Source organism: Nanorana parkeri, unplaced genomic scaffold (genome assembly GCF_000935625.1).
Source record: "Nanorana parkeri isolate BGI_ZX_2015 unplaced genomic scaffold, ASM93562v1 scaffold504, whole genome shotgun sequence".
Classification (NCBI taxonomy): Eukaryota; Metazoa; Chordata; class Amphibia; order Anura; family Dicroglossidae; genus Nanorana; species Nanorana parkeri.
This window is the reverse complement of record NW_017306772.1, coordinates 361170-386169: the sequence shown is the minus strand read 5'-3', so window position 1 is coordinate 386169 and position 25000 is coordinate 361170. Positions and strand designations below refer to the sequence as shown.

The 25000-nt window shown below is 42.0% G+C and overlaps 1 protein-coding gene and 1 long non-coding RNA gene across 2 annotated transcripts in view; one reads left to right on the top strand and one right to left on the bottom strand.

Moving 5' to 3' along the window:
• Nucleotides 1-2499, bottom strand: part of LOC108790799 — a 4980-nt gene extending 2481 nt beyond the window's left edge. The window contains exon 1 of the long non-coding RNA XR_001941463.1: nt 2422-2499. This is a non-coding gene — a long non-coding RNA (uncharacterized LOC108790799). The remainder of the gene's footprint in view (nt 1-2421) is intronic.
• A 1063-nt stretch (nt 2500-3562) lies between these two features.
• Nucleotides 3563-25000, top strand: part of JAK3 (Janus kinase 3) — a 70009-nt gene continuing 48571 nt past the window's right edge. Inside the window, exons 1-8 of the mRNA XM_018561147.1 lie at nt 3563-3698; nt 8666-8861; nt 11465-11588; nt 12468-12585; nt 16537-16682; nt 19370-19655; nt 21337-21456; nt 24307-24464. Coding sequence (XP_018416649.1) covers nt 8666-8861; nt 11465-11588; nt 12468-12585; nt 16537-16682; nt 19370-19655; nt 21337-21456; nt 24307-24464 — 1148 coding nt within the window. The 5' untranslated portion in view covers nt 3563-3698. The remainder of the gene's footprint in view (nt 3699-8665; nt 8862-11464; nt 11589-12467; nt 12586-16536; nt 16683-19369; nt 19656-21336; nt 21457-24306; nt 24465-25000) is intronic.

Genomic DNA, 25000 nt, shown 5'->3' with positions numbered 1-25000 from the left:
TTCGCCACCGCCACCCGCGCCCTGCCGTCCGGTGGAGGCGGGGGCGAGGAATGGCGGCACCTCGTCCAGCCGCGTCGCGTGCCCAGGCCCGCTTTGCTCCCCAGCCCGACCGACCCAGCCCTTAGAGCAAATCCTTATCCCGAAGTTACGGATCTGACTTGTCGACTTCCCTTACCTACATTGTTCTAACATGCCAGAGGCTGTTCACCTTGGAGACCTGCTGTCAGAGGCGGCTCTCTAATTTGGCGAGTTAGGCGGTCACCTAAGGCCACCTAAGGCCTCTACAGATCCACCTCACCTGGTCAGTCTGCCCCTGGGCAGAGGGAGCAGTGATTTCTCATGGGGAGAATGAGCGCCGGCAATTCTCCGCAGCCTCCGCAGATCTGTCACTGTCATAGAGAAGGAGAAGCCGCGCGGCGGCGAGTCCTCAGACGCGGCTTCTCCCTCTAGTGGTGGTATTTCCGCCACTTCTCACTTCCTTTGCTGCAGAGGAGAGAGCCCGCCCGGCGTGTCATGGAGATGAAAGGCACCCGCTCCTGCAGCAAAGCCAGCGGTGGCATCGGAGGAGGACAAAGAGGAGGGTGATATTTGTAGCTGCAGTGCCATTGACTTCATGCACCGCCACGCCCCCTCCCACCCCAGAACGCAGGGGGAAGTTTTGTGAGAGATTGTGGTGCGTTCCAGCAGCTACTGCTCTGGAACGCACCGTAATTGGTGTGAACAAGCCCTAAGGGCCCAGTCCCACCATAAGGAGTTTTTTTCAAATACTGTTGTAATTGGTCACATCTGCTGCTAAAAATGTTCTATGTAAAAATCCAGCTGCTAAATACCAGTGAGCAGATGCTTCTAAATGCCAGACTGCTGCCACATATAACCCATGCTACGCCACCCCATACTGTGTGATAGGAAAGCAGGATTTATTGTGTTCTTTACTACTGAACTGTGTGTTCCTTAGATCTGACCTCTGCACTCTGTGCGTTCCTACTTCTGACCTCTGCACTCTGTGCGTTCCTTACTTGTGACCTCTGGGCGTACCTTAGATCTGACCTCTGCACTCTGTGCGTTCCTTAGATCTGACCTCTGCACTCTGTGCGTTCCTTAGATCTGAGCTCTGCACTCTGTGGGTTCCTTAGATCTGACCTCTGCACTCTGTGCATTCCTGACCTCTGACCTCTGCACTGCGTTACTTCCATAGGGTTTGGGTTTTGCGTATAGTTATTTGTAGAATTAGATATGAGACAGAAATACAATTCTAGCTCTAGGAGCAGTAAATTCCTGGCTGCTGGAAATAAACACTAAAGGGTTATCCACAAAGCTGCCGAAGGCAGCCATGTGAATAACCGACCCGAAGTGAAGTGAGCCAACGTTGTTCGGCTATTCACTTCAGGCTTGTACGGCTGATTTCAGCCGTACATCGGCTTGCTTCAGCATTTTTGGCCGACCAGAAGTGCAGAAGGAGTGCGACTCAGCCGATCCAACATCTGGATCAGCTGAGCCGAACCTCCAGCAGGCTACTCGCTGCTGTTCGGCCTATTCCCATAGGGGCCGGACAGCAGTGAGTGAATAACTGAATGCCGCCCAGCAGCATTCGGCTCGGCTATTCTGCTCGGTACCTCCTGTGGTACCGAGCAGAATAGAAAATCTGTAAAAAAAACTTAGAAAATGATTGGGCGGAGCTAGCAGTGACAGTTCACGGCTGGCTCCGCTCAGTTGTCAGTAGCAGGCTTTTGACTGGCCAAAGGCCAGCCGTTTAACTGGCCAATGGCCAGCCGTTTGGCCAGCTTTGGCTTTCACCTCGGCTCAGTCAAGCCGAAGCATATGCTACGGCTGATCCTTCGGCTAGCTTTGTGAATTACCGCTACTAGTCTTACAATATGCAATGTATACAGTTCATTTTTAATTGTTTGCTTTTTTTTTCATTATGGGTGTAAGTGGGGGCCTCACTTTTGAGTTTCGCCTAAGGCCTCACAACGTCTAGAGCCGCCTCTGCCTGCTGTGGATATGGGTACGGCCCGGCGCGAGATTTACACCCTCTCCCCCGGATTTTCAAGGGGCAGCGAGAGCTTACCGGACGCCACCGGAACCGCAACGCTTTCAAAGGCTCGGGTCCCTCTCTCGGAGCGAACCCATTCCAGGACGCCCTGCTACCTGGGGGAGTGGAGATCGACGGGGGACCGGACAGGGATACCGCCCCGTCTCCTCGCGCTCTCCCCCCTCAGCGTCCCCTCCGCAGCATCCTTAGTTTCCGACGGCTCCCCCTCTTCGGGAGCCGACCTTGTTAATGATCCTTCCGCAGGTTCACCTACGAAAACCATGTTACGACTTTTACTTCCTCTAGATAGTCAAGTTTGATCGTCTTCTCAGCGTTCCGCCAGGGCCGTCGCCGACCCCGGCGGGGCCGATACGAGGATCTCACTGAACCATCCAATCGGTAGTGGCAACGGGCGGTGTGTACAAAGGGCAGGGACTTAATCAACGCGAGCTTATGACCCGCACTTACTGGGACAACCACGGTCCTGAACGTTCCTGTACTTCAGGTTCCCCCGACCATAGTCTACCATGGAAAGAGAGAAACACCAAAGAGAGAAACATCTTTATTTCTCCGGAAGCCGCCGGGAATTAATATTTTGCCATCCCGAAGCAAGAGTCTGTGGTGGACAGTCCCTCGAGGCAAGCAAACACTATAGTGCGTAGCCAAGACTATCCCGTCAAGGAGTTTCTTGGGTGAGTTTCGCATCTCTTCGACTGTAATGTTCCACCTGCGCAAAATCCCCACTCCCCACTCCTCTTTTAAAGTGTATCTACAGTATAATCAAAACGTTATTGTATAAAGTATGGAAGGGTTAAGACCCCTGCCAGGTTATTTTTTGCGTTCTTTGTACCATTGGGGAAATTTAATTTCACTTCCTGTATTAAGACTCGACAGCTAGTTAGAATACATCTCCCAAAGTGAGGGGCATTCCCCTCTTAGACAGTTGTCCATGGGGCAGGTGTCCCAATTAGTAGATGTTCACTCTCCTCTTGTTCTGGGAGCAGATCTAAAATGTTGGATTTCCTCTCACTTTCATTTTTGGTAATAATGGTCATTAGTAGAAGTAGAGTGGTGAATCTCCCCAATGGGGACACAGACAGCAATAAAACTTGATAGAGTGTCTAGCTTTTCCACATTCTATCCAGTGAAGACATACACTTTAACATGCATCAGACATTTCAAATTATTGTGTATGTCTGTCTCTTGCATTCTGGAATTTTTAATAATACAGAAAAAGGGACTTTCACAGATTTTGTATGCCTACATAGATATAGTTTGTCAGCAGCTTGCTTTTTTTGCACAGGAAGTTACATGTGGTGAGATATTTTCTTTTTGGCAGGAAGTGTGCATGAAGCACACTTTACATTAAAATAGGCAGACACACACATTCGGACTGAGGCAGATCGATATATACGGACACCAAAAGAACCAAGAATACATACCACTAAGAGACAGACATGTATAAATCATGCACCAGTTATTAGATTAATATTTGCATGTTTACACACACTGAAATTCATAGGGTCTCCAACATGTAATTCGATCCCTAAGAATTCTACTGGCATCCACATGAGTTGTACGTACACTTACTGGAAAACGAAAAAGTGGACTGCGTGGCCTCTGCTATTGTATATCTGCAAGAACTTGATACAAGACTGCTTGTAAGGTAATTATGTTTATTTTACGTGATCTTGTTGACACATGGAAGATGATGAAAAAAAAAAAGGAACATTGGTTAAATAGTATCATTGAGCAGTCCATTGTCAGTCATTTGCTAAAATTGATGAAATAATAATCTGATTACCATTGTAATGTTTTTCATCTTGTTTTGTACCAGCTATTTGTTACTAGTTTAAATAAAACAAGTTTTAATCTTTATCTATAGCGGTATACTTTCCCCTATTAAATCTTTCTACATTTTAAAAATAAGAATGCATTTGTATTAGACTATAGGGTTTTGTTAAAGAGACCCTCACTTTTTGGTTATGGTTCTTTTACTTTGCGGCGGTCAGGCACCTTTTTTTCCGGATGGCTTAGAAAATGGCCATAGAGGTCTGTGATCGCACACAGAGCTGTAGTGAAGCTAGAGCCTGCATTGCTGCCATAATTTAGGAGGTTGCGTAAAACAGAGCTTGTTAGGGTCGTGAGGCTAACGATGGCTATAACAATGCCCTCGGCATTAAAACATTTTTTGTTATAGCTGCATTTGCTCTACTTAACTTTTGCATTGTTTAACCAGTTGACATCCGCGGTGTTAAACCCCCTTCACATCCAGGCCATTTTTCAGTATTCAGCGCTGCGGTACTTTGACTGACATTTATTCCGTCATGCAGCGCTGTACTGAAATGAATTTTATACCCTTTTTTGGGGACAGATAGAGCTTTCTTTTGGTGGTATTTATTCACCACTGGGGTTTTTATTTTTTTACTATATTAAGGAAAAATCACCGGAATTAAAAAAAAAAAACAGTTTCCCCTATATTAAATGATAAAACATTTATTATTACCCAATTTTTTGGTAAAATATAAAAGACGGGGTCACGTCGGGTAAAAAGACACCAAACATATCAAGCCTTAAAATTGCGTGCGCGCGCAAAACCTCAAAAAACGATAATACCCAAAATTGGCCATAGGCGACGCTTTAAAAGCTGTTACCGCTCATCAGTTTAGTGTTATCAGTGATTGATGGCCCTAAAATGATTGCTCTCACTGCGACGTTCACGGCGATATGTAACATGTGTAGCGCAATTGTAATTTTTGCGCGCTGGGGCACCGGACGCGTATTTACGTTTATAGGCGCGTAAAAGTGGGGGTGGGGGAGTTAAACATTTTGGGGGGTTTTTTCCCATTTTTTTATATGTGACTTTTATTTTATTTTACTTTTTTATATGTTACTTTTATTTTTTTTTATTTATATTAATTTTTTTGCACTTTTTGTTGTTTTGGTCTTTTCTGCCCGTGCGTGCCCGCTAGGGGGCGCACGCGAGCAGAAAAAAATGCCGTCTGGCGACGGCAACCCGCCAATACAGCAGTGCCGTCCGTCCGTTTTTCTACTACGGGCGGACGGCAAGAGGTTAAAATTGACATGGCGTAAGTAGACATTTCATTCTTACTTTATGGGTTTTAGGTTTTGACCAAAGTAGAATTGCATATAATAACATAGGATTAGAATTCTTAAATGCAGTAACCTTTAGCAACCATGAGGAATATGCTCTTCTGAAGTCAGACAAGGACAAAATAAATATTGATGGGTTGCTACTGGTGACTGCACTTAAAAATTAGCACTCTTTATTGAGTGAAGTTGTATACTTTTGGTCTTAGACCTGGAAAAATGTCCACAGTTTGTTCCAGGTTAGGACTAGGTTTACAAGCAGAGGCTTGATCAATTTCAATAATAAACATAATGTTTATAAAAGGATGGTTTCTGATGTCCTGCTATAGGTTACCACACCTGGAACATTTGTCATAAATAACCCCAAATGGAAAAATGAGTAAGCTTGTTTCCTGTATTAGCAATCAACATGTTTTTTCCAAACTATGTATTTTTGTCAATAAGCCACAAATATACAATAGTTATAAGGAAGTAAGAGAGCATGGTCTACCATGGGGTACTCGCTATTACTAAAAATGTTACTATAATAAAGCACATTATGAGGTCATATTCATCTGCCTCTACAGTTCAGCATAGCGATCTATACTGGAAATAAAGGAGAAGTATTGTGCGAGTAAAATGTAGTCTTTCCAATACTTCCCAACGTGGAAGTGTCACATGTTGACCCTATAGATCGAGAGCTAGGCAACCACGAACCGCTGATCACTCCCCACTGGAATTCCCTCCTCTCCTCTCTTTTCCTACAGCACAAATTGGAGAGACAAACAGGGGAGAGGGCAGGCACAGCTCTAGAGAGGCAGAGCCAGTTGTCAATCAGGCAGCGTAGCGGATCCCAACAATATTGTTGTGATCCTTCCCGGTTGCAGTGCAGCTCTGCGCAGTCAGAAAATAGTGGGCAGTAGCCTGCCAGATGCTGACTGTGGGTCACGGGAGCATATTAGTAAATGTACTCCTGTGACTGAAAAGAGTACTAAAGCCCCCCCCCCAAAAAAAGTTTGGCTTTAGTTATTTTCTAAAATAACAAGATAGTATTGCTTACAAAGGGTGCCCACTATCATAATGGCACATTGCCAGTTGTTTTTTTTTTTACATTAGGGGATTTTACCTTCCAACTGTTCTAATTTATTGAGAAAGCCTTGATTTTTCTGCACTTTTTAAAGGGTGGAACATTGAAACTGAATTTATTTTTGTCAAAATAATATTTTACTTGGGCAGAATTAAGATTTGAAAGCATCCTGAAAAAGAACTTTGCATCCTAAGGTAATAAGGTAATACAAATATTTATTATGACATCTTTGCCAAGAGTTATAGCAATATATATAATATTTTTTGCAGTTGGTAAAGAAACTCTAGTTAAATTTAAAACATTTCCAAAGTTTATAAAAACAGGTATATATTAATAATTAACAATCTAGTCTTGGTATCTAAGTGTGTGTGTTTGGGGAGTGATGAAGAGGATAGGAGGAGACAGGGCTAAGCGCTGCCTTAAAGTGACACTAAACTCTGGAGTTAAATCTTGAAAATGCATTTAAATACTTTAACTATTAACAAAACTACACCTTATTTGTGCATCATTTAGCTGTAGATCCTCAAATCCTCTCTGAATTTGTGCTGACATTGTGCACTGTGTGTTGTAAAGTAGCCACTGATCCAAGCTCATTCCTGTGATAAGAATATAATTTCAATATAAATTAGTAAACTAAACATGAGATTGTAGTCCATCACGGGAGCCAGCTTGGAGTGGTGGCTACTTTACAACACACACAGGGACCATGAGGAACAAAAGTATCCACCCTCCAGAAGGAAGGACAGTGTCAGCACCAATTCAGAGATGATTTGAGGATCTACAGCCCAGTGATACACAAATATTAGCAAAAAGTTTCACAGCATACTCACCAACCAGCATGCAAAAAAACTTGTCTCACCGCTAAGTTTAAAAACAGAGGTTTAGATACACGTCTTCTGCAGAAAATGTAAAAGCCACACAGCCGCGTCAAGGCACCTCTATATAGTGCGGTCCTAACTCTAAATATGAGAGTCTCCATGTTAGGTTTGTGGTGCGAGCCCGAGATGACGAGGAGGACCTCCCTTGCAACCCCGTCTGATGACCACTGGGGTTGAGAACAGTAGGGTTCAGGCAGGGGATGCACGAGTGCCAGATGCGGAACTGTAGGTCACGAGGTCTACTTGGTGACCTAGCAGAATAGCCGCCGTGCTTGAAGGGTAAGGCAGAAGGAAGCGTAAGAGACTAGCCGGGTCAGTAGCGTGCGGGCAATACGGTACAAGGGGTTAAACCTGAGAGAAATCCAGAGACAAGCCGGGTCGGTAACAAGCGAGCAGCAGAGCACAAGGATAAAGCCAAAGAGAAATCCAGAGACAAGCCGGGTTGGTAACAGGGAAGCCAAGGGAACAAGAACCACAATGGGCAAGGAACAGGAGCAAGGCAGGGTCAATGACCAGGGAGCAAGAACAAGCACAGCACGAACATCCAGTGCTGGCTGAAGATCACCCAGCACTGAATGAGCGTCCTGCAGCGCATTATATAGGCCGATGATGAGCTACTGCGCATGCGCCGGCCCGATTACGTCACCGCGCCGCACCGACGTGATGACGTAATCCCGCGCGACGACGCAATCCGCCGGGCCTTCTGCCGTCTGCGCCTGCGCAGCCGGTCCGTGCTGCTGGATCACCTCTCCATCTATGTCCCCGCAGAGGGACACGGCATCTCCCACGAACAGGTACCTGACACTCCATCTTGGAGCACATGTGGCAAAAGATAACATTGGGTAGAGGCAGCGAAGATCGGAGGGGACACAGACCGCAGCATGCAGCCGGTATGCAGTGGGGAGGAGAGATCATCTGTTACAACACAATCAGGATACCGAGCGGAGCGGATGCCAAGCAGACTTCGGGATACAGAGTCGAGGATCAACAAATATTTCACATATTTTCTGATCCTGCCCTGTACTTAGCAAACAGTGGAGTGATCAGTACTGCCCACTCTGCTGTTTGTAAATAACTGAGGCGATATTAAGTGTTTTACTAAGCTATGTCTCCAGTTATGTCCCCCTTTTCATTCATAAACGGACATTAGATTGTAAGCCCCTTGAGTGCAGGGACTGATGTGAATGTGCATGTAAAGCGCTGTTGAAATTGTTGATGATAACCTGTAATGAATAAATAAATAAAAACTGGAGCAGACAGAATCTGTAGCAGTTGCCCATGACAAACAATCAGCTTCTACCTTTAGTTTGTTCAGTTAAGCTTTAAAAATAAAAGATGAGGACCTGCTCCAGATTCTGTCTGCTCTAGTTCTCATGAATACCCCCGCACACTCTGTTTTTACACAAAGTTTGTGCATGCACAACCTAATATACATCTATATTTGCCTGTTCTCAAATTTTCTAAATGTGGTAATTCGTGATAAACAAAAGGAGAACATTCTAGTATAAAGCAACATTTGTTTTTGTGGTTTGAATCTAAAGATTTTTTTATTTACCACATTATGTAATATTTCTACAGATGTCTGGTGACGATGCTCCTCTCCTATGTGGCTCACGTTCTTGCAGCAGCTACTCTTCTGCCACTGGCTCTCTCAGAGTACTCTTGTACTCATCTTCCCTGCCATCACCTCCTGACTCATCTAACTCACACATCATATTTCCTGGTGGCCAATACGCTGCAGAAGACCTATGCATAGCAGCTGCCAAATCATGTGGTAAGAAGTTACAAGTTAAAGTGCATCTCTAGGAAAAACATTTTGTTTTACTTTTGGATAGTGTGTGGAAGGGTTAGACCCTGCTGTCTAAGTTGCAACTGGTGATATTCACCCCTCTATTTGTAACCATTGTCACCAAGAAAAAAGTAAAGGGAAATCCAAAATTAGGGGAAAGTAAGGGGAAACTGAGACAATTGTTTAAGATAGGAATTCCCCTGCCTTTGGGAGATTTCTTCTAAATTCAGGAAGTGAAGAAAAATGTCCTCAATGGTACACAGACAACAACAACAAAAAACCCTTAAAGGGTTTTAACTCTTCCCTTCTCTATCCATTCACTTTACGCTGTATTATACCGACACAAAAGACTTTAAAGGAAACCTTTTTCAGGAGAAATAAAGATTACTAACCATTCTAAAAATACTGAATGCAGTCATGCTTGATGTTGTGATTTCAGTACTTTCTGAGTCACTGGCCTCAAACATGCACCCAACCAGTGGCGTGAGCAAGGGTCAGTCCAGGAATACTGAATACCGAAATGTGTGTGCAAGAGCATTCAGAATCCAGAGCTTCACTGGCATTGTGGAACCAGTATTGGTATTGTGGAACATTAAGGGGGTTAATAAAAAAAATGTAAAAAGTATAATTTTAAAGTGTCAGTCTGTGAGTATAGAAATAGTTTTTTATGTTATTCTTTTTTAATCTATAAGTTCCTAAACATGGAAACACAAAACGTTACATTTGTTATATGGTAAAATATAATTAATGTGCTCATGATTACATAGTATTTTCTACTACTGCACTTCTAAACAATTCAGTTACAATATATAAGAAACATACTTATCTGGAAAACCCAATGCCTCAATGTTTTATGCATTCGATATCACACTTCATGTCTATACATATGCTAAATAACATATTTATTAACGTTATAACACTATTCATTTGAATATATAAACAATCACACTGTGCATTTCCAGGCTCGGCATTCCTGCATGTTAAAAAAGGTTTGAACATATAGGAGTCTATTCACAAAGCTGTCGAAGGATCTAGCCGTAGCTTCGGCTGATCCTTCGGCTAGCTTCAGCCCCAGGACACCTTAGGTTCAGTAGAACCGAAGGGCTACTGTACGGGCTATTCACTATAGCCCGTACAGCTCCCAAAGTTGGCCGAGCGGTTTGGTCGAGCCGAAGGCATATGCCTGGGCTCGACTGAGCCGAGGTGAAAGCCGAAGCTGGCCGAACGCTATTAGATAGCGGCTCGATTGAGCAGAGTAAACCTTTCCCTGCTCTGTTGTTTGTTTGTTTTTCTTCTGACATCGGAGCCGCCGGCGCCGTCAGTCAGAAAAAAATAAACAGCATAGGAATGCATAGCTACATTCCTATTGGCTATTTAACTTTGCAATAGCCAATGGCAAACTAGCTGTTGCATCTGCCCACTGATGCTGTCAATCAGCAGAGGGGACCTGAAGTTCTCCATCAGGCCCCCTTCTAGTGATTGACAGCAGCAGAGGGCGGGTGCAATAGCCAGCTTGCTATTAGATATTGCAAATTGAAATAGCCAATAGGAATCATACTATGCATTCCTATGCTGACTTTTTTTTTATTCTGACGGCAGCAGCTGTCAGAATACTAAAAAAAAACTTGCTAGTTCTCGATCTATAGAGCCGGCATGATGCACATGCAGTGTCACATGCTTTAAGTATCAGGAAGAGTACTTTTTATTCTCCTGTGACAGATCATAGTGCTCCCCTCCACTCTCCATCCTGACAGAGGAGGCGGAGCCAGAAGGTGTGGGGGGAGAGCTCTACCTCCTGCAACGCTGACAGCGCTCTTCTCCCCCACCACTCAGCATTCTGAAACCGTCTCTTCTCCACACCGGACATCGACACTGCATTGGAAGGCACACACACCAGCAGAGAAGCTAGGGTTACAGTGAATTTTCAAGCCACATTTTCGGCCATCATGGCACTTTCAACAACTTACCAAAAGTGCCATTTTCGGCCTAAATGTTTCAGCGGCCGAAATTTCGATGCATCCCAGAAAATGTTTAAAGTGTATGTAGTGTATGTATACCCAAAATATTTATTTAAAATAGAGTAGAGAGTGGATAAAACTCCTTTCAGTTATTTTCTTTCTGTGTCCCACTGGGGAAAACTCCCTTCCCCTCCCTGAGAGGAGGTCTCTTTAAAGTGTGAAGAATTCTCATCTTCTCATTATTAGACAGTTGTCACCAAAACTTGTGTTCTAACTGGAAAGTTTACCCTCGTTCACTGTTTTGTTGACTACTTGAAAATGTTGGTTTCCTATCAGTTTCTATCCCAGTGATAATAGTCACCACAACCAATAGTGAGGGGGAATCTACCCAGCAGAGACAAAGACAGCAATTAAATTACAAGGGTTTTAATCTTTCTATAATCTTTAAAAAAAACGGATGTTCAGTAATCTATTTTAGGTTCTCGAGGTTTACAATACATTGGATTGCGAAACAATGTAAAACTTTGTTTCAGTTTCTAAACACATTTTTGTTGAGGATTAAAAAAATTGAGGTAGGTGGTGAACAACACTTTGCCTTTTGACTATTTTGAATAATTGTCTGCCTTGTAGGAGTTTTGCCAGTCTACCAGTCCTTATTTGCACTGGCATCTCCAGATCTGAAGACATGGTATAATCCAAACTACATATTCACTGTGGATGGTGGAATTGCTTACACTGTGGTTTATCGAATCAGGTATTTGTGTTCCTGTTTGGATAGATAAGCTGTTTATGTTTAAACAGAGGTTTTGATATTACAGAGCCCGCTGAACTTTGAAAGTAGAAGAGCAATAGCAATCACCAGGATAATAAGAGGATGTTAGATTATTGTAGAAAGGCTCTAAGGTTTTCAGAAATATTTAAACACACATTAATTTCTCACTTTTAAAATTAATGCGATATTCTTTTAACTATTTATAATAATATGTGATCAATAGGGATGAGCAAATCTGCCCATGTTTATCTTTCAGGCATTTTCACAGAACTTCCTCAAAACCCCTAATCCCATTGAAGTCTATGGGGGGTGCTAATGGGAAGCCAGGTACTGCCATGGGGGCAGTCCCGAGCACATGGCAATCCTGAGTATTTATGCATTCACCCAGCATGCACCACTGGCCATGACACTCCTAGTGATTGACTGGTGAGCCATAGACACTCTTAATGTTCCCCTTTTGGCTGCCCCACTCTGTAGCAGGGTCACACCCCACTCAGGTAGGTGCAATCAATAGCAGAAGACCTAGAATTAACCAGATAATGTCAGACTACAAATCAGCCAGAAATTACACTACTCTGCTTCATCAGCTTCTTTTGGGGTCCCCAGGTGACATTAGGGTTCCTAGAGACCCCTAATGTCTCCATAAAGAGGACCTGTCAGTGTGCCTTTGCTATTATATAGGGGGATTGTTATCCCCCTATATAATAGCAATGACAATAAGTGCAAAAAAATAACTTGACGGAATAAATGTCAGTCAAAGTACCGCAGTGCTGAATACTGAAAAATGGCCTGGGTGGGAAGGGGGTTTAACACCGCGGATGTCAACTGGTTCATTTATCAACCTCTTCTATCAATTTGAAGGTTCTTCTTTCCTGAGTGGATTGGTACAAGTGGAGCAAAAACTTCCCGCTGCAGCACCATGAATATGTCTCCTGACCCTCTTCTTAGCTATCAGGTTATAGACTATCTCTTTGCACAGGTGAGCTCATTGCAGTGCTGCATGTTGAATCCTTCTTATAAAGTAAATGCCAATTGTAGATGTTAATTAAAACTACATTTCAATTTCATTTAACATTTTGTACATTGTAATTTTACATGCTTATTTTAAAAGTAAATTTTAAAGATTTAAAGATTTTATTCCATCTTCATAATTACTTTCCCATCAGGCCTAATGATAACAATAGTCTGTAGATTCCTGTAGTGAATGAAAAAAGCAAATAAAAACAAGACGTTCATTCTCTTTGTATTGATCTTGCTAAAACTCTCTTTACATATTCGGTGCCCTAGAAAGTAATAATAATAATAAACGTATATAGCACTGTGGCTTGAAATAAATTGTAAATATGTTGCTGGCAATAATAATATGATGATTTGTGTTCAGAGCTACAATAAATTTTGAATTATAGTTGGCAAAATAATTGGAATCTGTTCCATAGCCTTCTGACAGTTTGTTCTAAATGTATAATTGAGATTGGGGAATACAAATAGTTACCAAATCCACTGCTTCTCATCTTTCCCATTGTCCTGTCAGTCAGGGTCACCCCTAGGATAATTAGGGGGGGGGGGGTCAGGGTGGGGGTTGGTGTTGTTGATGGGGTGCTGGTGGTGTACGCCAATGGCGCTCTGGCTGGCGTCCTGGTGGTGCACCGCCCAGCTCTGCCTGATGCCCCGCTTAGCTCACTGATATCACTGGTTGCCAAAAGCTGGGCGGGACCCAACCGGAGCATCAGCGGCTGCTAAGAGCTGGGAGGGTAAGGCCCTTACACACCTCCCCACCTACAACCTGGGTCACATGACCCAAAGAGATGCCACTTGAGGCAACAGTCTCGGGCTGCCTCATTATAAGTATGGCCCTGCTATTCAGCCAACCCTTAATTAAGTCTTTAAAAATGCATTCAAGTACCTTAAAGGAGAACTATGGGGTCAGGGCTTTTCCCCCATAGTTCTCCTTAGGGTAACGGGAGGACACAAACTAGCGTCCTCCCGTCACCCTAAGCTCAGTATACCACGAGCTACAGGTCGCGGTATACTGAGACGCCGCAGCCGGAGCAGATCCCGACACCGATGTCGAGATCCGCCCAGCTGCGTGAGTGACAGCTGGCTCTGCCTATCTAGAGGCAGAGGCAGCTGTACCCGCCCCCTCCCCCATCCAGTCAGCGCTGGCGGATCGGAGCAGGGAGAGGGGAATCCAGCCCCTCCCCTGTCACGGCAGAGAGCCGTGACAGGATTGAGAGGTGAGCGAACATGGTATGTGTTCGCTCACCTCCCGATCTACTGAGCCGACCTGTGACAGTCTAATTGTCACAGGTCGGCTAGAACTATGAGGTGAGTAAAAAGCACTCACCTCATAGCTCTCCTTTAACTATTGACAAAAATGTATCTTATTTGTGTATCACTCAGCTGTAGATCTTCAGATCATCTCTGAATTCATACTGACACTGTCCTTCCTTCTAGAGGGGGGCTACTTTTGTTGCCCACGGTCCCTGTGTGTGTTGTAAAGTAGTCATTGTTCCAAGCTCGCTCCCATAATGGACTACAATCTCAATACAAAGTAGTAAACTAAACATGAGATTGTAGTCCATCACAGAAGCGAGTGGGGGGGGGGGGTCAGGGTGGGGGTTGGTGTTGTTGATGGGGTGCTGGTGGTGTACGCCAATGGCGCTCTGGCTGGCGTCCTGGTGGTGCACCGCCCAGCTCTGCCTGATGCCCCGCTTAGCTCACTGATATCACTGGTTGCCAAAAGCTGGGCGGGACCCAACCGGAGCATCAGCGGCTGCTAAGAGCTGGGAGGGTAAGGCCCTTACACACCTCCCCACCTACAACCTGGGTCACATGACCCAAAGAGATGCCACTTGAGGCAACAGTCTCGGGCTGCCTCATTATAAGTATGGCCCTGCTATTCAGCCAACCCTTAATTAAGTCTTTAAAAATGCATTCAAGTACCTTAAAGGAGAACTATGGGGTCAGGGCTTTTCCCCCATAGTTCTCCTTAGGGTAACGGGAGGACACAAACTAGCGTCCTCCCGTCACCCTAAGCTCAGTATACCACGAGCTACAGGTCGCGGTATACTGAGACGCCGCAGCCGGAGCAGATCCCGACACCGATGTCGAGATCCGCCCAGCTGCGTGAGTGACAGCTGGCTCTGCCTATCTAGAGGCAGAGGCAGCTGTACCCGCCCCCTCCCCCATCCAGTCAGCGCTGGCGGATCGGAGCAGGGAGAGGGGAATCCAGCCCCTCCCCTGTCACGGCAGAGAGCCGTGACAGGATTGAGAGGTGAGCGAACATGGTATGTGTTCGCTCACCTCCCGATCTACTGAGCCGACCTGTGACAGTCTAATTGTCACAGGTCGGCTAGAACTATGAGGTGAGTAAAAAGCACTCACCTCATAGCTCTCCTTTAACTATTGACAAAAATGTATCTTATTTGTGTATCACTCAGCTGTAGATCTTCAGATCATCTCTGAATTCATACTGACACTGTCCTTCCTTCTAGAGGGGGGCTACTTTTGTTGCCCACGGTCCCTGTGTGTGTTGTAAAGTAGTCATTGTTCCAAGCTCGCTCCCATAATGGACTACAATCTCAATACAAAGTAGTAAACTAAACATGAGATTGTAGTCCATCACAGAAGCGAGCCTGGAGCAGTGTCTACTTTACAACACACACAGGGACCATGGGGAACAAAAGTAGCCACCCTCCAGAAGGAAGGACAGTGTCAGCACCAATTCAGAGAGGATTTGAGGATCTACAGCTAAATGATGTACACATAAGTTACGGTTTTGTTAATAGTTACTAGGTACTTGAATGCATTTTCCAGTTTTAACTCCTGAGTTTAGTGTCACTTTAATGAATAGTGAGTGCTGATCCTTTCTGTACTGTAGTACAGGCAGTCCCCGGGTTACAGGCGTCCAACTTACGGACAATCCGTACTTACGAACGGGGTCCACAGTACTCCTAAATATATAGCAGTACAGCCATCTTCTATGATGAGTGGTTACAATCCTACCAGGAAGTGCCAAGCTGTCCAGGGCAGAGAGCATGCAAATTACACAGTCTTGCACATACCTCCTGAATCAAATTAGAGCCATAGACCAACCTGCTATTGTAAAATGCAATAGCCAATAACAAGCTGGCTATTGCTCCCAGCATTTAAATAAAAAAAATAAAAAGTTTAAAACAAATTTAAAAATTAAATTAAAAAGAAGAAAAACAATGTAAAAAAAAGTAAAAAAAAGTAAAATAATTAAAAATGCAAATAAATTTCAAAAAATAAAGTTTATAACAAAAATGTGTATTATATTATAATCTTCTGAACAACAGGAACAGACAGCAAAACAAAAGTGACCCTTCCCTATGCTATCCAAAACTGTTTTTTTTTGGCTGGAGTTACATTTAAAAAATGTACCTGTTCCGACTTACATACAAATTCAACTTAAGTACAAACCTAAAGTCCCTATCTTGTATGCAACCCGGGGACTGCTTGTATTGCAGTTACATCACCTGTCCAGTTATCTACCAACTAGATACACTGCTTGCCACAACTAAATGAAGAAGAGAGGAAAATACAGCATTGGGCTGCAGTTACCCATGCTTGAAAACTGGGCTGGAGTATAATTTCTATATACTCATTTAAAAATTTTTTTAAAGAGATTTTAAACCAATGAAAATGATTAGGGAATCACAAAATAATCTCGAAGGGACTTTAAAAGCAGAGTACATCCTGTGCCAGTTAAATACTACCTTAGCTGAAATTAATGTATTGTGCTGAAAGGACCAATACACAGAAAAATAAAATAAGTGTCATGCTAGGTAAGAGGAAAACATGAAGTGTCAACAGAACCCGATTTATTGGGCTGTCACACACTGTAATTGATTGAATATGTGGGCATCATAACAGTCCTTCAATAAATTTTCTGCTCATGTCATTTCAGTGTCGCAATGACTTTATAAGCGGTCGTATACAAGTGTCAGAACATATCGATGTTCAGGAACAGTGTCTAGCCTTAGCAGTTCTAGACATGATGAGACTGGCACAGGAAAATAACAAAACCCCAAAGCAGATTTTCAGCAGTGTTAGGTAAGTAAAGCTAAACTGCCATTTAATGAACTGCTACAGCTTCTAGGATAATTTACCAGTCCACCATTTAACAGCATTTAATACACATGTATGGTTTTTTATATATATAATAAGCAAATTGTTTTTTTCACTGAACGCTATAGTATTTTAAGGAAAGACCTGTAAGTGGATAAAAAGGTTATCTGTCCTGAAAACAAGGATTTCTAGAATCATCACAAGACAAGTGATCAGAGGTCAGCTTGTGGGAGGAATAAGGTTTGGCAGCCACAATGACGCATGCAGTAGTCAAAAACCGAAGCTAATTTTACTGCCTGTTCAAAGGAAATTGGGGGAGGTCAATGCAGAACTTTATTATTAGTACAATGTGGTAAAAGAGCTGCAAGATAAGCATCAATTACATGCTGCAGTTCTTATTTTATGCTGTAGAAAAACTTTTAAACATAAAATAGAACAAATACAAGTACATTGAAGCATATTTTTAAAAACTATTACTAATGTTCAGACACAGTTTGTCAGGAAGGAACTAATCTAATTCACACTATTTTGGCCTTTGTGTTTGATATATGTACATCAGTGATAAATAATATGTAGAAAAAATATTTCAATGGGGACTTTTTAAAATTAAAAATAGATGATACGACCAACGCCAAGAGCAACCAACAAGCCCTCCTGTGGCCCAAGGAGTTAACAGAAATCCAGTAGGCTGCCCCGCAGCAGACAAGGGATCCCGGAAACTGCATAAAAAGAAAGAAAACACCGGGCGCCTGGCCTGGTGCCATAATCCTTTTATTGGGGAAATAGTATATATGAAAAACTCTTATACTCACAAATGGAGCAAGAACAATGACACATTCGACTTGTAGTCCTCACTGGATGAACTGCTTCATCAGAGCTCTGATGAAGGGGAAGTTCCCTGATAACGCGTTCAGCTTAGTGGCAGGGAGACTCACTATGAATAGAGCTCCTGGACCTTCACACATTTTGTGCAGCAGTTCATCCAGTGAGGACTACAAGTCCAATGTGCCATTGTTCTTGCTCCGTTTGTGAGTATAAGTGTTTTATATATACACTTACTTTTTTTAATTAATTTTAAGTTAACGTAGAGACACATTTTGAATAATGTGTATCTCAGTCATGATCATGTAACTAGATTTTCAAAGACGTAGGGGTTGATTTACTAAAGGCAACTAGGCTGTTTACTTTGCAAGGGAATTTTTACTAAGCTGTGTGAATGGTGTTAAGCTCTGCTTTTTTACTTGGAAGTTTTCCAAGCAAGTGATTGGGTTTTCTTTGCAATGTGATTTTTCACCACATTTACTAAGCAAAGGGAAATGTCCCCTGCAAAGTGAAAAATCCCTTGCAAAGTCAACAGCCTATTAGTGCCCAGTAAAACAACTCTACAGTTACAACAAAGTGCATAAGGTGTGCAGTAATAGTACCAATTGAGGTTTATCATAAACAAAATGAGTTAATACTTATAGTAATTTCACTCACGAGCAAGGCGTTGGTAATATCCTAAAAATTACATGAAATGTCTACTTTAACCACTTCAGGACCGCTGTACGTATATATACGTCGTCATCCTCAAGTGGTTATGCCAAGATCATGGCGGTTGCTGCTGCTGGTATAATATTCTCAGCAGATGGATCTCACTTTTTACAAGTTATCTGGGTGGCCGCCAGATCACTTGTAGCAGCCCACGTGGGTGGTGCCAACACTCCCCCTCCGCCCTGTTTTTCGGGGTCCCCTGCTTCTCTGGGGAACTCAGGGCCATAGAAAATGCATTCAGTATGGAGTGCAAGAGCAGACCAGGGCAGGTTATTTCCCCAATCTGCTCTGTGATCACTGAGGCAGGAAGGGTGGGCTCACGCAATTTTAACGCTTGACATGTTTGGAATCTATTTACTCAATGTAACCCCATCTTTTATATCTAAAAAAAAAGGGTAATTGTTTTTGTGTGCCCTGAAATTAAAGTGTTTTTTCCCCCTATAAATATCAATTTAATAAACATTTGCGCAAATATCATGTGACATAAAAAAAATGCAACTACCATTTTTTTTCATTCTACAGGGTCTCTGCTTTCAGGAAATACATACTTGTTTGGGGGTTTAAAGTCATTTTCTATCCAAAAATCCAGATTGTAGCATGTGTGTGCACAAATGACCAAATTGCTCTGGTACTAAAGTGGTTAAAGAACAGCTGTACCTTTTAAACTAAGCATCTGCTTACTCACCTTAGTTTCAGAGCCAGGGTCTTGTGCTTTGCTTACATCCCATCAGATGAAAATATATGGCTTGAATGGAGGTGTATATACCAAGCCTCAATATACAACCCATTAAAACTTTTATTTCATTTTCAATAGAGTCAGGAATGGATAAAACTCCATTTTGATTTGCTATCTATAATTCATTAGTTATATTTCCCCTGCCTTTCTGTCTTGTAAGTACAATGGGAAGTGAGTTTAATTCTCACTTAGTTGTCAGAAGTGTCTCGTGTTGAATATTCCCCTCAGTTTCTGTTCTAGTGGCAACTCAAATTCTTAGATCTTCCCCAACTTTTAGTTATGGCAACAATGTTCTCCAAGGGTTCTAACACTACCATAGTTTGTTAAAAAATATTTGTTTTTTTTTAATCGTAATATCTGTACTTAATAGTGGTAACTCAATTTTTTGTCTTTCTCCATACAGCTATAAACACTGTGTCCCACAAAGTCTGCGACAAATTATTGTGAAATTAAACTTATTTTCCCGTAAAAGACTGCGCAGGAGAGTTCAGAACTCTTTGAGGAAGATCCGTGCTTGTAGGCTTACTGTTCCTCTTATCAAAATCAAGTATCTCATGGATTTAGAGAAACTGGACCAAGACTTTCAAAGTGAGACATTTGCAGTTAACAGCACCCAGAAAGACAGTAAAGACCTCCTCCTCAGAGTATCTGGGAGTGCAGGCATTATCTGGAAAGAGGTGGAAAGTGAGGTAAGCATGTGGGTGAGAAAAAAGAGAAGCCAGTGGTGATATACACAGCTGATTTGTATGTAAACCAACAGCAATTTGTCCTTCTCTAACAATACTTTCAAGCTGAATCATTGATGTTAATGCATTGTTAAAAATGGATGGAGAGCAAGTGACAGTGTTTATGGATATATACTTAAATGTTTCAGGACCCTAGGCAAGGTAGCAACTTTGGTCCCCATCCCTTTGTTTGACTTTTATAGGGATTGCAATTGGCACTGAGAAAAAGACCCATTTTCATTGTTTTACCGACATGGCCCCATTAGATACTAACTGCTTACAAGTGCATTCTCCCATGTGAAGTGACATGCAGGTGTTGCATTGTTTTTACCAACATGGCCCCAATAGACACCAACTGCCTACAAGTGCATCCTCCCATGTGAAGTGACATACAGCTTTGACCAATTTCAATATCCCCCTGGTTTACTACAGGAGCATGATGGCTGTAACTGGGACCCATGAACATCCACCAGGCCCTTAGCTCCTGCTTAGGTTTACTTGTAGATCTGGCTCTGGGTTCTTCTCTTTACCTAATGACCTGATGACCAATCATTTTATTTGGGTCTCGTCCCCACCAAAGTGCATGTAAAAGCACATTGCGTTAGTGCACATACATACATTTTGGATATGATGCATTGCATTTTTTAAAGACTCAATTTAATTTGACGTAAATGGGGAAATGCAGATCACCCAACCAGTTTAAACTCATAGTAGAAAATGAATGTACATGATGACAAAATATATTTGTAGACCGGTAATAACAAGCATAAGTGAAACTGTTGTAATGGAAAAATGGCTTAAAGCGATTGTCAGGTTTAAACAAAAACCAGATTAAAGGTCCCTGCAATAGAAGTAATGTACACCTCTTCAGTGTCCTGTGTCTTCTTCCTTCCCTCCATCCTAGCACTGCAGCCTGTGTCAGTCTGTTTGGCATTTAACATTAGTAGGAATGTCAAATGCCTTTGTTCACCACCGCATGCTGTGGTTCCTTCCCCAGACCCCTACATAACTACCGAGTCCTTTGTATCTGCCCTTGTTTGAACTGTTACCAAAACAAAAATGAACAGGAAATCCAAAATCTTTTAGTTGTTACTGAAACAAGTAATGAAGGGGAATTTTTCCAATGAAGGCACCTGTTTTATTGACAAATGGCCAGCAGGGAAATTCTCCTTACAGAACAGAAAATCTCCCTAGCGGACACAGATAGCATAAAAAAGAAAAAACTAATTATGGAATATTTTAACCTTTATTCAGGACTGAAAATTTTTTTGGCCAAGGGTACATTTTGATGGCTACACCTACCTAATTATAACATAGGATGAGAGTATCTTGGTAATTAACATTACAGTGAACTACAGCATGCAACATTATATTCCCGAGAAAGGTTCCGTAAATCATTTTACAATCGAACGATCTGAAAAATTATATAACTATAACCTTTATCCACCGGAGCACATCCTGGGTTCTCATTCACTTTAAGGAAACCTGTGAGACAACCACTGTTGACCGCTCATTCTGAAACTGTATCTGGGAGGTGTTCTAGACATGTTTGCTCAGAGAGAGTTGCATTCATTTTCAGAAATATAAAACTTTATGTTTTATTTATGGTCATGGCATTTGTAATGTTTGGTAATGTTATTTTTAGCTGTGGCAGCCATTTTGTGACTTTACAGACATCGTGGACATTAGAATTACACAAGCCAACTCACAAATAATGCCAGAAGGACGCATTGTTACGATCACCAAGCAAAATAACAAAATCCTGGTGAGTGCAGATTGGTTCTAATTAGAATCGTGCTGCATTATAAAATATTTACATTATAAAACATATATAGTTATATGAATAATTTGTACAACTAACTGCTGACATTGATTCCTTTATAAGCATTTGGAAATGTATGGAATTCTTTTGCATCTGAAGCTGTAGCTCAGTAAGGAATTGTGTAGATGGGTGCAGCATGCAGAGTATCTTTATGGGTGCATTTGACCTTATTTTAAACTGCATCAAGATGCTTTTTCAATTTCTTTGGGTAGATAAGGAGTTCTGCTGCTTATCTATCTTTTGGGTAGATAAACTTTTTTTCAATTTTCTTTTGGTAGATAAGCAGTACTGACGCAAACAAAAGCCCATGTACACATGCCTTAAAGTGTACATGAAAGATTGTATCAAGAGAAGGCCCACCTTTGGGGGAAGGGTATGTGGCAGGAGCCAACAGGCTATGGGAATGCTGTGCACTTTCCGGTGTATATCCTGATAGCATTCTTTTAACATAGTTACATAGTTAGTCAGGTTGAAAAAAGACACAAGTCCATCGAGTTCAACCTATAGAGATACCGAGAGAAAAAAAACACAAAAAGAGAAGAAAAGCCTAAACAGAATGCTATGCCCACAGATACCCCCTGTTGATCCAGAGGAAGGCAAATAAACCCTATAAAGCATGGTTCAATTTTCTCCAACACGGGAAAAAAATTCCTTCCTGATCCCATAAGGCAATCGGATATTCCCTGGATCAACAATCTCTGATGCTTAATATACCTATAAGAACTTAATATCCAGTAATATTCTGTGCATTTAAGAATACATCCAGATGTCTTTTAAAACAATTAACTGAGCTAGCTAGAACCAGCTCCTGAGGGAGTCTAACAGTCCTTGTATACTCTGCTTGCCCACGTGATACCCTTGAACTGATTTTTGGATACCAATAGTAGGTAAAAGAGAACAGGAAATGTCCCCTTAAGTTCCAGAAAATCTGTAGCAGTCGGTTAATGTTTTTAGTGACCTGTGACCTTCTGAACCCTATACCTATATATGCTACTCTTCCACCACTTTTTTTTTTTTTTGCATATCAATTTTTATTGTAAAAACAAGGCGCAGAAAAATTAATCATCATCAATGAGTTACAAAAAATGTTCTGCTTTAACATAACAATATACTAGAGCATCAAAGGGTGAAAAACAGATGTAGCCTCGAGGTCAACCACTTTTAAAATATAATTCCCAATATTGATATCCCTCTAGTCTAGCGCCTAATCAGGTAAAGCTTCTATAATGCCCCCTATAATATACAGGTAAGTGTTCTGTCTGAGTGAACAAAAAAATGAGTAGTTAAAAAAAAGATGCTACACAGAAACAAGCTCCTTTTTCACATTTATTTCATGTTACTTACATAAGGATATGATGTACAAGAGTAAAAATTATATTCAGTGACAAATGTGTTTTACATTCTGTGTATTCTGTTCAAAAGGGGGTTTATTTGTCCTGAGCCCTCCTCTTCTCTGACTTATTCTGTTACGACACATTTGCTCATCTGTTGCTCTCCCTTACCTGCTGTGTACATTTTAATATTGCATATATATGTTTGTTTTATGGTTTTATTATTCCTGAAATTCAATAAAGATAATCTTTGGTTTTTTGAAAAAAGAAGGTCCTTGTGAAATACGCCAGCAGTGGTGGCTGAAGCGAGGCCAATATTTCTCAAAAGTGCTTCACCCTTAAGCGGTTCATCCTTAAAGCAGCCCTTTCTTGCTCTAGTGTTTACAAAAACTGATGCCAGATGTCACCTATTCAAGTTAAAAGAAAATCGCATTGTGCATAATCAGTGAACAACAGAGAAATACTCAGCATAGAGAAGGTCAAGCCAAACTGTCATTCACAGGCCTCATATCATAAACACCTCTGCTCTTCTAGTCACCGTCATGCGTCATCTCCATTCATCAGTGACCAAGGGGAGTGGTTACAGATAATGATGAGGTTTTGGCTATTGACTTTTTTAAAAGTGCTGTTTATTCTGTTAATGCTGCATATTATGGAGTAAGAAGGAGTGCATTAGAAAAAGCCGATGGAATGGATTATCAAAGTGCTACCATGTTTTCATTCTTGTGGTATGAAAAGCTTTCATTTAGAAAGTACCCCAAGACTTAAACAGGCATCTTGTGATCTGTCTTTTGCACTGCTTCATTTGGTGAGGCCTATGACGTTACATTTGAAATAGTATTATATGTCAAGAGGCCAAATAATCAATGTCAGAATTGGAAGTCCACTTCAGTACAATATGTGGGTTGAGGTGCATTAAAGTCCTGGAGCATTGGCATCTACTGTGTGCTTTCATTAGGATGCCAGTCTATATGAATGGTGCCAATTATGGTGCTTTGCAGTAGCGCTCTGTAAAACACGTGGTTTATCTCTTGTTACAAATGTGCAGCCAGCCTTGATATTTGATAGAAAATAGTTCTAAAAATGTAAAAAGAATGAGGGCCTTCAGTACAATGCATGTTTATGGTGGTAAATATATTATGGAATAGACACCCTATGAGAGTCAATATGATTGACTAACTCGATAAGATTTGTCCTTGTGATTATGTGACAGCCAAGGTATAGGAAGCCATGTAATATACAATCAATGTTTGGTATTTCCTTTGCATAAACCACTGCAGTTTTTTTTACATTTAGCAATTGTCTAATTATCAACATTGATCATGTTGAAAAGCAAGTATAGTAAGCCTTACTTAATAAAACAAGTCAACACTAGTATCAAAAGAGTACCACTATATCTGGTAACGCTTTCCATAAAAATCTGTAATGTTTATTATAATAACTCCTTTGTTCCTTGTTCAAGGAAGCACAATTTCCAGTCTTGAAGGAAGCCTTGTCTTTTGTATCTTTGGTTGATGGATATTACCGATTGACTACAGATTCTAACCATTATTTCTGTGAAGAAGTGGTTCCACCAAGGCTTAGATGGAATTTAGAGAATCAATGTCATGGACCAATCATGTAAGTCAATGATTTATTTACACCCCTTTCCCACTCTCAGACCACAACCTGGTCAGTTTCACAATCACCCTGTCCCCAACACTGACTCCCCCTACAAGGCACACTGTCACCCAGAGAAACCTCCACCACCTCGACCTTTCTCTTCTCCACTCTGCTACTGACTCCCTCTTTGACAAAATCTCACCCCTGTCCTGCCCTGACCTGGCTACTTCTGTTTTTAACAACTCACTCTCATCCTCCCTAGACACCTTGGCTCCCCTCACAACACGCAGACTTAGACCACGCCCGCTACAACCGTGGCAAACTGAAGTTACCAAACATCAAAAAAGACATAGCCGCGCTCTTGAGCGACTGTGGCGGAGAACTAGGTCTCTGCAAGACTTTACTCTGTACAAAGCTGCCCTGATAAAATATAACTCCTCCCTCCGTGCTGCCAAACAAACTTATTTTGTCACTCTCATTAACACACTCTCATCCAGACCTCGTCAACTCTTTTCTACCTTCAAGTCTCTACTATGTCCTCCACCACCACCACC